The sequence below is a fragment of the Coloeus monedula genome (genome assembly GCF_965178545.1).
Source record: "Coloeus monedula genome assembly, chromosome: W".
NCBI classification, from domain to species: Eukaryota; Metazoa; Chordata; class Aves; order Passeriformes; family Corvidae; genus Coloeus; species Coloeus monedula.
In genome coordinates this window covers 271,543-286,937 of record NC_138821.1, presented here as the reverse complement: position 1 = coordinate 286,937, position 15,395 = coordinate 271,543, and the positions used below count along the sequence as shown (strand labels likewise).

General features: G+C 44.0%; 1 protein-coding gene across 5 annotated transcripts in view; it reads left to right on the top strand.

Annotated features, from left to right (window-relative positions):
- LOC309584582 (E3 ubiquitin-protein ligase NEDD4-like) overlaps positions 1-15,395 on the top strand; it is a 103,784-nt gene that overhangs the window by 75,264 nt on the left and 13,125 nt on the right. For all 5 annotated transcript variants that reach the window (XM_082300677.1, XM_082300676.1, XM_082300674.1 and 2 more), the window contains 11 exons: positions 2,232-2,282; positions 4,302-4,363; positions 4,484-4,586; positions 4,822-4,988; positions 5,890-6,022; positions 6,534-6,710; positions 8,028-8,102; positions 12,451-12,582; positions 13,027-13,146; positions 13,827-14,024; positions 14,432-14,509. In XM_082300677.1, the coding sequence (XP_082156803.1) occupies positions 2,232-2,282; positions 4,302-4,363; positions 4,484-4,586; positions 4,822-4,988; positions 5,890-6,022; positions 6,534-6,710; positions 8,028-8,102; positions 12,451-12,582; positions 13,027-13,146; positions 13,827-14,024; positions 14,432-14,509 (1,296 nt within the window). The remainder of the gene's footprint in view (positions 1-2,231; positions 2,283-4,301; positions 4,364-4,483; positions 4,587-4,821; positions 4,989-5,889; positions 6,023-6,533; positions 6,711-8,027; positions 8,103-12,450; positions 12,583-13,026; positions 13,147-13,826; positions 14,025-14,431; positions 14,510-15,395) is intronic.

The window sequence follows — 15,395 nt, the reverse complement described above, 5'->3', positions numbered from 1 at the left end:
ATGAATGAGCGAGGTGGTTGGACAGATTTGGGTTTCCTGAACTGACAGGGGGTATTTATGTCTCTGCAAAAACACTGAAGTGATGACCTTCCATTTCAAGAGAGCTCCTTGGGAAATAGGACAGTGTCTGACTTTCTCCTCTTCTACAGTAAATGTACGAAACCAACCCAACAGGTGCAACAGGGGATGCTGAAACTTTGTAAAATTGCTCTGGAGTGTTAAAGGCTAATTAGGAAATTTTGGGATGGCTTTTATTATACTTGGGCTTTGCAGCAAGACTATAACAAAGCATCCGAGCCCTGCCCTACCCCTGCCTGCGTGTGCTTGTCCTGCTACCCACACAGAGGCCACGTTCCAGGTGGCACAGGAGCAAAACTTAGGGAGCAATAGCATTTGAGGGGTCACTCATTCTGGTTGGGAAAGTCCAATTCAAGCTATAGCTCAGTGAGCATCTGCATCCTGTGCCTTTGTTGTGGAGAATGGATTACTCACTGTCTAGGGGGGATCAGACTGGAGCAGGAGTTAGCGGTGTGATACTGTGAAACACAGCGGAGCAGGCTGGTGCCTTGGGTGGCTCTCTGGATTTTAGTGACAGAGAGGTTCTCGAAACACACATTGTTATAATGAGAAATTGGAAAAAGAAGGCAATGGAAAAAGTTCCTGTGGCTCATGAGATGCCTTTGCTGGAAGCAGGAAGCCCCAAAATGAGAATGCCTAAATATTAGGGCAGTGGAGGCTTGCAAGAGAAAATTCTTTTCACAGAACAAAAATACTGAATACTAATATTAATATACTAGCCTCCCCCCCGTTTCTTACAGATGTATATGTACAGTCAAGTGTTACATAAAGAGTGAGTTTTATAAGAGCCCTAGTTCTGGTAAGGGTGACCATATCGATGCAGAAGTAGATGAGGAAGTAATTCCACTTACAGAGATGGCTGGGACTGAGGGGTTTCCAGTTCCACTGTAAGCTACAAACATATTTTGTTGGTTCAGCGTCTTTGGCTGTTTCTAACCTACCTGAACATTTCCTGTATCCATGAGTTGTGTTTTTCTTGAGCTAAATGCTGCAAGAAGAGATGTAGCAATAGGTATATTTTCTTCAGAGTAGTTATTGGAGTGACTGTATTGAAGCAGGGGTGGCAGGTACTTGGGTGATACTTGGCAAGTACAGGTGCCAGTATTAAGGGGAAAATATGTTAATTCCCTAAAAACGGGGCATGCTACCAGGTTTTTGTAGTATTTGCTAGGAAGAAGATTAATAGTCAAAGTTCTGTAATGAAAAATCTACTCACTGTTTTTACTTAAAATTGGAAGAACTACGGTCTCCTTGGTGCAGATGTGCTTTCTGTGTTGTTCCATAGCATCCAGCACAGCAGAATGTGTCCATTCTGTGGGGATCATGAAATGTCATCCTATCTTTGTAGTAGAAACAGAATTCTTATGATGTTATCATATAAAAGGTGAATTTTAATATTAAACTTAATGCTCTGCTATGAGAAATATGTAAACTTGGCTCTGCAGCAGCAGCATGTACTTCCTGGAATTCCGTGCATAGCATGGTTATAAATAGGCAGCAGGTTATTTGGGAATCACTGGGGCTGGTATCTGGTGTCGCAAACAGTATCTGGGAGAAACTGTGTTCCCTGGTAGACGGTTGGGTTTGGAAGAGTGCAACTGCTTGATCTTGAAAATTCCTGTCTGAGTGAATCCCAAGTGTCCCTCAAGCACAGGGCCCGGGTCCCACAGCAAACACCCATCTGCCACTGGCGTCCTTTGGCCTCAGCTGCTGCCAACATTTCCATGCTTTGCCTGTTGTGAGTAACATTCGCTAGACCCAAATGCTGGAATTCATCCTGTTTGGGTGAGCTGCTCCCACAACAGGTAAGTGTAGGACTGTCAGTCCATGAAGGGTGGCTTGGATCTGTCCCCCTTCAACAGGAAACCACCTGGGGCTCCTCAGTGCTTTGGAGGGGTTCTGGGTTGGTTGGGGTGATTTCCCCCCAGGCAGAATTGTGTCAGCACCACCACACGTGCCTTGGGCTCAGGAGCCTGTTTGGAGTGTCACAGGAAATCATGTGCTGAGATAAATGAATTAGAGCAACAAGTCATGGGCAACAATAAGAGGGTAGAAACCGGTGATTCCTAAAATAATGGTACTCAACCATTGTGACTAGGTTGATGTTTATAATTTTTTGCTTTTCTGATGTAAGTTTACTTTCTGTATGACAGACCAGAGACGACTTCCTGGGCCAGGTGGATGTGCCACTCAGTCACCTCCCGGTAAGCACCAGATCTCTGAAAACCCCTGGGGCTATGTACAGTTGATTGCACACTCCACTTACATTCTCCTAAAGCAAGTGCTCCCAGCGGAGCTTAAAGGAAACTGTTATGGACAACCAAGCCTCACCTGCACAGGGACAGGGAGATGCATCAGCTGTGCATGGAAGGGATGCACTTTCTGTGCAAAAAAAGCTTTGGGATAGCAAATTTGCTTCAGCAAATGCATGGAGAACCAAAAGGCTGCCAGAACTATGTCATCTGTTCATTATTTTAGCTGAAATCGAATTCTTTGCCAGCAGTAAGAGTTCAATAGCAATCAATTGAAAGTAATTAACACAGGGTTTGAATCATTTTATTGTCTGTTGAGGTGTTTGGTTTGAGGGTGGTAATGTTTGTTTCTGTTTCTTAATTAATGGAGGAATTCAGCGTAAAGCTGGTTCTGTAACTCTGTAAAGCTCCAGTTGTCTGGTTTCCCCCCAGCAGCCAGGATTCTGCATGGACTGCAAAATTAGAGGCTAAATTGAGTGCAATTCCTATTTATAGATTTATAACTAGGAATCAACAAACGTGTACATATATGCAGTGATTGCTTTAGCCTTGGTACAAACATTTCTGTTATTATATACTGTTTTGGATGACTAACATTGACTGAATGTAGTTAATATTTTTTAAATGTTGTGCACGTTAATCTTAACATCTGTGACCTTGCAGGGCTTTTTATGTGTGAACGGGTGAAGTTATTGCAGTGTTTACATCAAAATAAGGTGTCAGTTAAGCATAACTGGCTTTTTGTGTCTGGTTTTGACTTGTTGCTATTGATGTATGCTATTGTGGGAGGAAAATGGCTTTGTAATGACTTGCACAGTGATGCTTGTTTAGAAGTATCTTTTATGGTTGATCTCCAGTCAGCACATGGTGTGTGGGGTTATAAACTTGTAACAGTGGAAAGCTACAAGGGAAGGATCACGAGCACCTTGTGGTTACAAATGCATCGTTCCCTTCTCATGGGAGCTTGTGTCATCCCAGCTGTGTTGTGCAGGATTGCTTGGTCTGTGCTTGTGTGGATATCTCCATTTGGTATCCTTATGCACAGACATGACCTAAATAGCCCTGATAGTAAATAATAGGAACAGTGGAAAGAGTCATTTTCCCCTCAGATATTTTCCCTGCCGAAGCTGCTGTGTCTCGGAGCAGTCCTTTCTTCAGTAGCTGTGGCCTTGTGGGACCTCCCACGTGCTTCTCCACCTGCTCCTGCCCTGCTCCAGGGAGAGAGTTACCTGTTGGGAAGATGTGTGTGCACACCGGCTCAGGGAAGCACGCTGTACATCTTCAGTCATCCTTCCAGGACCTTAATAGGAGCCATTGGGGTGTATTTATTAACAAATTCATAATCAGCTTTCTAATTCTGCTGATTTGTTTTGTCAAAGTCCTTTTTTTCCAATACCAGCTAATTACTATTGACAGAATTTGGGTAAAACATACAGCTCCTCACTGGGAACACGTCCCTTCCAGCTGGGCACTAAACAGCAGTGCTGAATCATGCATGCCTTGGTGCTGGTGAGCTGGTTAAAATCTGCCATCTCTGAGCAAAATGGGCAGCGTGTCTCTCCCAGAGAAAGTGGACACTGGCAGGGGCAGAGTTCAGGCCGGGAAAGGAGAGGCTGTGTGGGATTTGGCTGCCACGTATAACATAGTTCATGCTTCCAGTTTAGAATAAAGTTCCCCAGACAATCAACAGAAGTGTGCATATGGATTCATCATCTTTTTCCCTTGGCATCTGAAATTCCTACTTCTGTACCTACAGCAGCTGTGTGTTCACACATGTGAAGGATATGACTTACTTGGTAAGAAAGCTGAAATTCTCATGGAATAGGAAGTTTCCAAGGTTCCAGGCTTTAGGTAACTTAGGATTCAGTGGACATCAGAGATATAATCTGTCAGCCTGATGTGTGAATGTTTTTTATGTGGCTGGACTTGTGGGGAAGCCCTTTAATTTGCCATTTTCTCCACTGCTTACAGACTGAAGACCCAACCATGGAGAGGCCGTATACATTTAAGGATTTCCTCCTCAGACCAAGAAGGTGAGGGGAAGGACCTTTAAAACATTTGAGGACTTTCAAACATTTCTTACTTCATGATTTTTTGATTTGCAATTATTTAAAAATGAGTTATTAAATGCAATGTACCTCCTTGTCTTGTAGCCACAAATCTCGCGTGAAGGGTTTTTTGAGACTGAAAATGGCGTATATGCCTAAAAATGGTGGCCAAGAGGAAGAAAACAGCGATCAGAGGGATGACTCTGAGGTAAGGCTGGGTCCTCAGGGAAGGATTCAAGAAAAATTGTAGAGTCAGCTGTATTTGAAGGATAAAGCCCTGAAAACAGAGTTAGCAGTTGGTTCTCTTTGGCACTCAGCCACCAGGAGAATACCCAGCCACCTTTGGGAATCCCTCTTTAACAGATTGCTGGGGATTTAGCTCTTTTCTCATTGCAATGAGGTGCACACTGTAACCACAGAGGTCTTTCTCCTTCATTCCTAAGCATGGCTGGGATGTGGTGGATTCCAGCGATGCCGCATCTCAACGTCAGGAGGAGTTGCCACCTCCTCCGCTGCCTCCTGGGTGGGAAGAGAAGGTGGACAACCTGGGGCGGACTTACTACGTGAATCACAACAACAGGACCACCCAGTGGCACCGACCCAGCCTCGTGTAAGCGGCCGTGGGCTGGGGGCTGTGTGGGATGGAGAACCAGGCTGGAGCTCGAGTCAGAAAGGAAACCACGCTTTATGCCTGAAAGAGACTTCCTCGCCCCCAGCAAATCACAGAGACACAGAGTACTCTGAGAAATTCCAGGAAGTCTGAGATGGGAGGGAAGGCAGTACGTTAACAATGCACCTTAGAATATTAGGAGACAGATAAGGAATTTTTCAGTAAGTAATTTAACAGGAATAAATTACTTTGCTTATAGAGACTGTTGAAGAGGTAAGGAAAAAAGTCAATTCTATTAAGCTTTAATGAAGTTGAACAGATTAGCTTTGAGGAGATCCTGGTTATTATTCTGTGAATAGGCTTCATTCCCTGGATGTGCTATCAGAGAAGTCTGCAAGCCGTGGGAATATATTCTCCAGATTAGATTTAGAAAGCTGTGGCAAGCTTACATTTTACAGAGTGTGAATAACTGACAGTGTCAAGAGTTACACTAAAATCACGTATTTAACCCAGCACTGCCAAGGCCACCACTAAACCATGTCCAAGGAAGTGCTGGATTCCCCAGCACTGGACCCGTTCAAGGTTGGGCTCCACAGAGTGCTGGGCCATCTTGTCTAGGCCATGGTTTCCCTGCCATGAGAGGTTGAACCAGATGATCCCTGAGGTCCTTCCCAACCTGGTGTTCTGTGACATTTGTGAAGTGCTTCCAGTTTTACTTTCTTTCGACTGAGGGATTAAACAATCTCCTAATTATGAAGCTGGATATATGCATGAATAATGATTTTTATAATCAAAAGCATTACCAAGGTTTTGAAGGCAATGGACAAAGTGGGGGCTTAGCTTAACTTGGGTTATTTTCTTGTTCTTTTCTCCTTCCCATGCTGTGTTCCCCCCTCTGCAGCGACGTGGGATCCGAGTCAGATAACAATATCAGACAGATAAACCAAGAGGCAGCTCACAGGCGGTTCCGCTCTCGGCGCCACATCAGTGAGGATTTGGAACCAGAGCCTGTGGAGAGCGGAGACATTCCTGAGGTATGCCCAAGCCTTGGGCCTAAGGAGCTGACTAAACTTCGAGCTGCCATGTTTCTCACACGTGAGCCAATTACTGTGCAACACAGAGAGTCGTGGTTTTACACAGCATTTGTGGAAATTACATTGGGAAAATGCCAGCAGCACAATGACAGCACAGCCAGAGCCACTCTGCCAAGGTCCTGTGCAGCTGCAGCTGCCTGGCGGCCCGTGGACAAAGCTGAGTCCTAAGTAAATGCTGGGAGAAACATTTATCATTCCAAATTGCTTGTCATATGTACATTGATAGAAACACTTTCATATTCTGCTCTGAACAACAATGTAGTAACTTACAAAAAGAAGGGAAGTGGACTGGCTGTAACTGCCCTGTGCTTCAGTTTTCTGTAGTGCCTTGATTTAGGGGGAAGAGAAGCTGTTGTTTGTGTTGGGCACAGTGAGATGATCACACAGAAGGCAAAGGGAAAGAAGATTCAGTCTGTATAAAACCTGAACTTAGTTTCTTCTCTTTCATTAGCCTTGGGAAACCATTTCAGAGGAGGCAAGTGCCAGTGGGGATTCCTTAAGCTTGTCACTGCCACCTCCTCCAGCATCTCCAGTATCCCGGACCAGTCCTCAGGAGCTATCTGAGGAGCTGAGCAGAAGACTCCAGGTCACTCCTGATTCCAATGGGGAACAACTCAGCTCTTTGATTGTACGTAATGTGTAATCTGTAAACCTCTAGTGCAGAAATGTGCTCTTATTTGGCATAACCTGAATCACTTCATGCATGGGGAGCGATTGCTGGTCTCAGGAAAACCTGAGCATGCAGTTAAAATTCCCTTCCAAGAAATGCATCACAGTTTCACCATCGAGCAAACTGCCTCGGACAACAGAATTCCTCAGTTCAGATTTTAAGTGTTCCTCTGTGTGAGTTTCACTTCAGATTCTGCTACTCTTAGACCTTTAGTGAAACAAACTATATGAGAGTAGACCTAGGAATTTTCAAAGGAAAGGGAAAAACAGAAAAATGGTCTCTGCACTATCCATTAGTCAGAATGGGGATACCATAAAAAATCAGGATAATGTATGTACAAGTGGGGGAATGTTTTCTGTCTCTTTGATTACAAAAATAATTGTAAATATTAAACAGAACATCGTGCTCTGATTTATTTATTTTATATTCTTAGTATGATGCTATCAAGGTACCTCTGCAGTTCAAGAGATAAGAAATCATATTTACTCTTGTTCTCATCAAACAGAATCTCGATTAGGTGCATTTTTCCCAAAGAGCCAGTGCAGTTGGTCTCTGACTGATGGGAATGTCACCTAGAGGTTGGTCAGCAAGTGACAGCTCTGATGCTCTGCTGGATCTGCATGCAGAGGCGCTTGGGCTTGTGTTGAGAACTGCAATTTTAGTAGCCCTCCACTGGTTTTACTGCAGCAGTCAGTGCTGTATTTTCCTGAACACTGCTCAGCCCTGGAGTGCCCAGCTGGACTGGCAGGGAGGAGCTACATTGTAGTGTCAATCAGACATGATGCGTATCTGCTTTTTGAGGGAGGTGTTATTTCTAGTTCACAGTCATGAAGGATGTGTCTTGGGAAAAGACACAACTAATTCAGAAGTTAGAAGGCAAAGAGGAAAATCAAAACTGATTTTTTTTTTTTTTTAAATACCATGAATTTTTAAGTAAATGAATTTTTAAAAAAGACTTTGAGCTCTCATCCATAATATTTGATTTTGGATTTATTTCTTAATGCCTTATTTTTTCAATAATTCATGAGTTTATTCATGTTGACATTTCTCCTTTAGAAAAATGAATGGGCCCTTTTTTTTGTAGTGTATAGGAAGCAGAGAAATGGGATATACCACTCTGTGGTAAAGCAGAAGTAGATAATTGTTTACAGGAGATTTGCTACAAAGAGGTTAGTACCTGTAGTTACTGAATTTTCTGAATAACCATCATGTTTTCATGTTTTAAGACACCCTAACTTGGATACTTTTTTTTTTTTTTTTTTTTTTTTTTTTCAGCAAAGAGACCCTTCTTCACGGCTGAGGTCCTGCAGTGTAACAGACACCGTCGCTGAACAGTCCCAGTTATCCCTGGTAAGCCAGAGGTCCCTTCTATTTCTTCCTTTTTGGGTGGACATTCTCTGATTCTGAATAACACCTTGCCTTGGGTCAGCTCTAATCAGACACGGATCAGTGACCAGGGTGGGCATCTGATTGTCCCAAACAGCAACAGAGACCAAATTCATGTGAGCTAAAAAAGGAGGACATTCCTGAGAGAAGTAAACATTTGGAGACTGAGCAAGTCCCACTCTCCTCAGTTGTTGAACATGGAAATTTAGGTTACCGCACTCCTATGTGCAGTCAGTGGAGAGAGAAACTCCTCCAAGGGGTGTTCCCAGCTGGGGGAGGAGAGGGCAAGAGAACCAGCTCTACCTGGAACTGGAGCAGCCGCAGGACTCTCACAGCAGGTGTATTCCTGTGACCCATAAGTTGATTTTACTTGCAATATATAAATCTGTCTAAAATCCCAAAGGATTGGTGTTTTGCCTGGTTGTAGTGAAAATGAGGCTTTTGGTGATAGTCTGGTATGACATACCTGGGTAGAATTGCAGTTCTTTAATCTGAGGGTCTTAGGGAAGCAACTTCTGCAGGTTTATTTAAGGAGATTGTTCAAACAGGAGAAAATACAAAGATGTTTTGTCAACAAAGCTCTTCTCTCCCTTCAGAACCATGCACACCTCTGCTCCAGCTGACAGAAAGTGGTGCCTGTCCTACAGCCCACATGCAAGAGTTGCAGAGGTGGCAGGTTTGTTCTCTCTGCCACCTCTCAGCAGTAGGTACAGAGACCACTTAAAATAGGAGCGTGCAAGGTGTGCTTTTGAGTAAAACTAGTCAGATTGCAAAAGAATATTTTAAAAAATTATATTTTTCTTCATCAAGAGTTTTGTCTTCATTTTTTTTATTATGAATGTGTCCCATGTGAATCTGCAAATAGAAAACCTGTGCATACCAAGAAGTTTGTTACTGAAGCTGCTTGTCTGTGCATTGCTTGTTCTCTCTGCTGCTGCTCTTGGGCAAACACTTCCAGAAACCATGGAGGTTTTCTCTTGGCTGGATTTTTCCTGTGCTGTAGCAGTTATTTAGTGTAGCTGAAGCATGTCCCTGGCTCTGGGGGTGAGCAGTGGGATGGGTCCCAGTGCAGTCGTGCCTCAGCTATTGCTCTCTGTGCCTGACTGTAGGGGGAACAAGGGCTGCTGTGCTGCTTTATTGCTGTGTTTAGCACTGCTGGAGCCGGGGGCTGTACATGGGCTGGCAGGTGGGGCTGGGGAGAGGCCTTTCTCCTGCTTCTTGAGGGACACTCATTTCCTGAGCACATGTTCAAATAAGTAGCACTGAGAGCATTGCTCTAAAACATCATCTTACCTGATCTTAACCACATTTCATCCTTCCTGAGCTAATGATCATTTCTCTTCTGGCAGCTAAGTACATGTTCTTCCTTAATCCAGCGCTCCTCTGGGATTCTGGCTTGGTTACTAGTGATTGATGACTTTCAGATTTGCTATTATCCATCTAACTGCTCTCTCAGTAAATATGTCTGATGCCTTGCTCCTAAAGATGTGACAGTAACTTGTGACGTTCTTCAGTAAATATGTGTAACATTAATTATCATTCAACAGCAGAGTGGTCCCTCTAGGAGAGCTCGTTCTTCAACTGTCACAGGTGGAGAGGAGCCAACGGTAATAAAACCCTTTATCAAGCACTATCTCTAAACAAAATGGGGGGACATTTAGGTCTTGTACAATGAGGAAGTTTTGGGTTTTTTTTTTTCCACAAAGCAAGCATTCATGTATTGAATGAAATACAGCCATTGAATGTTACATTTTTTTGTCCCAGATTTTCTCAAAATTTCTCAAAACACTGCTTGCACTCACATACTGGCATGGTTTAGGGACATGGATGCAACATTGAGTTATGACGAAGCTGTGCACTAGGGAGATGCTATGGGCTCCTGAAAAATGAAAGCTACAACAGCTAATTCTTTAAAAAGGAATACTGGAAGCAGCAGGGATTAGAGACATCAAATCATTGTACGTGTAGCTGTGTTTGCATCTTGCATCTGTCTTTCCTTCCTCTCCATTAGACTAATTAATTTTAATTCTTAAAGTTGGTCTTAATTTGAGAGCCGTGGGGGTACAGTGATATACCACAGAGCTCTTAATGGTCTTACTGAATGCCAGTTTCATTTTCCAGCAGTTCCTCAGCAGTCCAAGACTGTAGTTTGATCATACAATAAAATTCTTGACGTGCTTTGCTGAAAGTGTAATGCAAGGAAAGGGGGTTTAATCTATATTGAACTTTGTCCAAAAAATCCCATTCTTTAACCTAATTAACTGTTAGTCTGAAGTGAGTTATTTCATGGAAGTCATTTACAGTAACCTATCATAAAGGGCTTTTATTAATTTATGCCCTCCTAGAGAATTTGTTTCAGAGAAAGAAATTTAATTTATACTTGGTAGGTTTGCTGTTTACATCTGGGAAATAAATAAATCTTACTTTGGGTGTTGATGCATTGTTCTGTAATACTGTCTATATTCACTGGTTTTTTTTAGTTTTAGAACCAGAGGAGCACACTTGCAAATAGCAAAGTCTAAATAAAATACCTGACTCATTAGTGGTTAGTTAATTGTGCTAGATGAACCTGCAGTGCAGTGGTACTCTCTTGGCAGAGCATCTTGTCTTGGTTAGACTTTTTAGAGCAAAATATTAATATTTTCCTGCAAAAAGCTGAGTTCAAATATCGGTGACTCATCATTAGTGCAGCTGTACCAAGATGTTTTACCTCACCATGCTGCAGTCACTAATCCCCTCTTGTCTTTGTTCAGCATTTACACCCAGATCCCAGATCTGTGGAGGAATTGGGACTTACACAGGATTCATGGTCTAAATCCTTTGTCTTCAGAGGTTCCATACTCTTGGGTCTTTGGGCGCCTGAGGCTTGCAGACGAACAACCTGTCAGCAGTAAAAGTCTCTGGTCACCTTGGTTTTGCTTTCAGAATCCCTACAGACCCCCTCCTTGGAATGGGACCCACAGGCTCAGGCCCAGAAGCAGTATCCTTCTCCCAGTATCTGAGTTGTAACTGAGACACTGTGGAGTGATTGCAGCTCTTACTGTGGCCTTCCTGACCCCTGACTGATGGATTGGCAGCCGCTGGCACAGCCTGGGCAAGGTGCTCTCCTCACTGCCTGCCAGCTCTGTGAAAACCATAGGGAAAATAGCCCTTGGCTTTTCAGGAGAGAAAGAAATGAGTCTGATAGTCTGTACTTGGATTCTTCATCTGTTTCCCTCTGTTTTCTATTCCCTGCTGGAGTATGTCAGTTTTCTGACCCATCCATTATCTTTTCTCCTTTCCTTTCTTGATTATCCCTGCAGTTCTCCAGTTCTTTGTGTCAACTGTGTTCTGCTCTTAAACAGCACCTGCACTGCCTTCGGCAGGAGCTTTGGGAAAGGTTTCACAGAGATGAAGCAAGAACAAGAATTAAGTTCATTATCTTGCTGGAGCAAGGAATATAGAGGATAGGAAGAGAGTGTTCTGGATTTCAGTGGGAGCCTTCAGAGGCCTTTACTGTTTCATGGCAAAACCCCAGAGCTTGTAGTGCATCAGCCTCTGAATTATGCAGGTCCTTCATCCCACTCGGTTCCAGTTCCTGGCTTGTGTGTATGAACTTGTGCTTGGGTATTTTGCGGACAGGAAGGGCACAAAAGAACATCAGCCACACACAGGAACATAGTTCCTGTGGGCAATAGGACGTGACTCCTCTGCTACCTGTATGCTTCTCTTAGAACAGGGTCTGACTTGTGGAGCTTTTAGTAGAAGTTCTTGTCATGCTGAAGTCAAGGCTCTAGTTTGGGGTTATCTCGTGTCGTCGGGACATGGAGCCCTGAGTGCAGCATTTGTGACAGAGCAAAATGGTTAAAATTAACTTTCTAAACCCACAGTAGTTTCTGGCAACTGATTCAAGACACCCTTGGGTAAAGAAGAAAACAGGACTTGGGAGATCTGAACTGCATGGTTATTTAACTCTTACTTATCCATTCTGATGAAAGGAACAAACCCCAGCTTTCTAAGGAAAACTCATTAAAACATAGACTTCATTTTTATCATTATGTGTAACGAAATAGAATGTTTGAGGGCGTATAAGCTTGTTTGCTGGATCTGTGTTAAACTGACCCAAAAGATTTCTTGGGAGAAAAAAGTTATTTGATTCAAAGGCACATGACAAAGAGCTTGAATTAAATTAAATCAGAAACTGGATTTTTCCGTATGGTTTTTGTGATTAAGAAGAGTGTAAGTTAACAAGTTGCTTTTTTTTACAAACAACAGTTTGAAATGTTTTTTAGCTATTATAAAATAAGAATTCAGTGATTTCTTGCCTGAGCAGCCTTCTGTGGCCTATGTGCACACCACGCCTGGCTTACCTTCGGGCTGGGAGGAGCGCAAGGACGCCAAGGGTCGGACCTACTACGTCAACCACAACAACCGGACCACAACGTGGACACGGCCCATCATGCAGGTACCCTGCTGCATCCAGGGAGCGAACACTTAGCTTGGCTGAGGGTCATTTCAGTTGAAGCAGCTTCCAGAAATCTGAAATTTAAAGGAAAAATCCTAAGCAATACAGATGAATCATAAAAAGCTGCAACAATTTGGGATAGTTTTGGTTACTTATTTTAACTGTCAAGGCACAGGTTAAGCTGATTGCTGCAAGGGAAGGAATTTCCAGAGGTTCAGAAGAACTCTTAAAAGGAGGCAAATGTGTTCTTAGGCTTGAATTTGAAAGTTGGCTCAAGTCATTAATAGAACCATATGTTCTTGGTCCTTCCAATGGAATTACATTAATTACTTGGCCTTTAGGGAAATAAGTTTAAGAAGAATAGTAGTGATGATAACAATGACATCAGTTTTAACATGTCCTACGTGTGGGCGGTGTTTGTGACCTGGCTTTGCTCTGGCGCAGCTCGCCGAGGACGGGATGGTGGGGCCGGGCGCGACCAGCAGCAACCACCTGAGCGAGCCGCAGATCCGGCGGCCCCGCAGCCTCAGCTCCCCCACTGTCACCCTGTCAGCACCGCTCGAGGTGAGCCCCTCCCGACTGTTCCCGACTGTTCCCGACAGCCTCTCCTCAATCCTTGTCCTTCAAATGGGGGCTGCATTTCTTTTAAGTCTCTCTCTAAGTAATTCCAAGTGCTGTGGACTGATGTTCACTGTGACATGGCTACAGAATAGCTGAAGTGGCTCCTTACATAATCAAAGCCTCTGTGTGTTTGACTTCTGACGGTGTGATTCAAACTCTTGCTTCAGCTACTCCTGGCTGTGCTGAAGAGAGCCAATTCTTCAGATTTCCTCTTTACACCTAAGAGTTTGAAGAGCTGTGGCTCACACAGCCTTGCACTAAAAGGCTTTCTTGTAAATGAGATACATTGCCCCTGAAGCACAAAACACTGCTTTTGTCTTTTCCTTATAAAATGAAATATGGACACATCCAGGGTAGGTGCAGGGGAAGGTACAATCAGGTGTAAATACTGGGGACACTGTCATTGCAGAGGAAGGCACAGAACACCTTGTCCTTCACAGCAAAAGACTGGGTGTGTTAGAAGGCACAGATAGAGCTAATTAAGTTCTAGTAAATCAGTCCCAGCACTTAATTCTAGTATTAATTACATCTGGAATGAAAAGCTATTTGCTGTGAAGCTGAGTTGGATTGGTTTTGCAGCCCCAAGTACCATGTGAGCAATGGTGCTGTTTCCTGCTCCGCAGGGCATGAAGGACTCTCCGGTGCGCAGGGCGGTGAAGGACACCCTCTCCAACCCTCAGTCCCCACAGCCGTCCCCCTACAACTCCCCCAAGCCCCAGCACAAGGGGGCCCAGAGCTTCCTGCCCCCGGGCTGGGAGATGCGCATCGCCCCGAACGGCCGCCCCTTCTTCATCGACCACAACACCAAGACCACCACCTGGGTAAGGGCACTCTAGCCAAGGCACCGGGGGCCATGGTCCCATCTCTGTCTTCCTGCCTGCATGCCCCCATTTTGGCATGGCACTTTGTGTTCTTAAGAGCCAAAAATGTGCATGTGGTTCTGAAAGCCCTTGTGGAGTGCAGGCATCCTAAGAACAGGGCTGTGGTTTTTGAAGAATATCCCTGGACATAGCACACTTAGTGGAGTCAGGTCTTACATCATCCTAACTCACTCAGCACTGGAAAATTCATTGCCCTGTAGGAATCCTAATAAGGCATGTTTTGTTTTATTTTCTGAAAATAAAAGAGTAACTGTAACATAGGAAGATTTCCAGATAAGTCTGTGCTTGACTTAGTTTGTAGATCTACCTTGATCTGTTGGATTTACAGTTGCATACCTGTGTTTCAGGAGGATCCACGGCTGAAGTTTCCAGTGCATTTGAGATCCAAAGCATCACTGAACCCCAATGACTTGGGCCCTCTTCCTGTAAGTGATGCTGTGCCTGTGTTCTAACCTACACTTGCTGTCGCAGGGCTCTGCTCTGTTCCTGGGCACAGGCTGCTGCAGCCCTTCTCCAGAGGCTCTGGAGCCCTGCTGTGAGCTGGGGCTTGCTCGGGCTCTAACTCTTGGCCTTTGTCTGTGCTAATGAAGTGTTGAGCTTTGCACACACTTACCTGGGCTGTGTCTCTGACTGTGCTTTTAAATAATCATTTACTGCTTAAGAAAAGCAGAGCAGATTGTGGCAAGCAAGCTCTTATCAGTACACCAGCATATTTTAGCATTTAGAAATCTGAATAAATTTTGATTTTTTCAATGAAACCTCCATGTTTTGCAGAGCAAATAATCAATTTCGTGTCAGAAGTTTTTGTCATACTTGTAACCAAAGAATAATGGGGATTTACAGACATGTCAAATGCAGAACATTGCTTTGTTTTTAAAATACTCCCAGACCTTAAAGGCAGAAAGTAATGTGTGAAAGCTGACACATTCCTGGTCACAGCAGCAGGAATGCTCTTTTGCTTTAGGAAGCAGCTGTGCTTTTGCAGTTGTCCAGGTACGTGGGGCGTGTGTTAACCTTGGGGGCACTGAATTTGTTCTTTTAACTGCGAGGGGTGAGACATGCAGTGAAACCAGGGTAGCCTGACTTGTCACTGGCAACAGATCATTAGTAACAGATTTCACCTCAGTTAAAGCCCCTGGTTTGGAGTGAGGTTGGGCTGACTACAGAATTTAACACAAGTTTCTCCAACAAGATTAAAGTGAAATGATTTCTGCTCTGTATCTTCTGGCAGTCTAGGCTGGCCAGCATTGCCTGTCCCTACAGCCTGCCGTCCTCTCTCCTTTCTGCACTGCAGGCGCTTGGGACATGAGA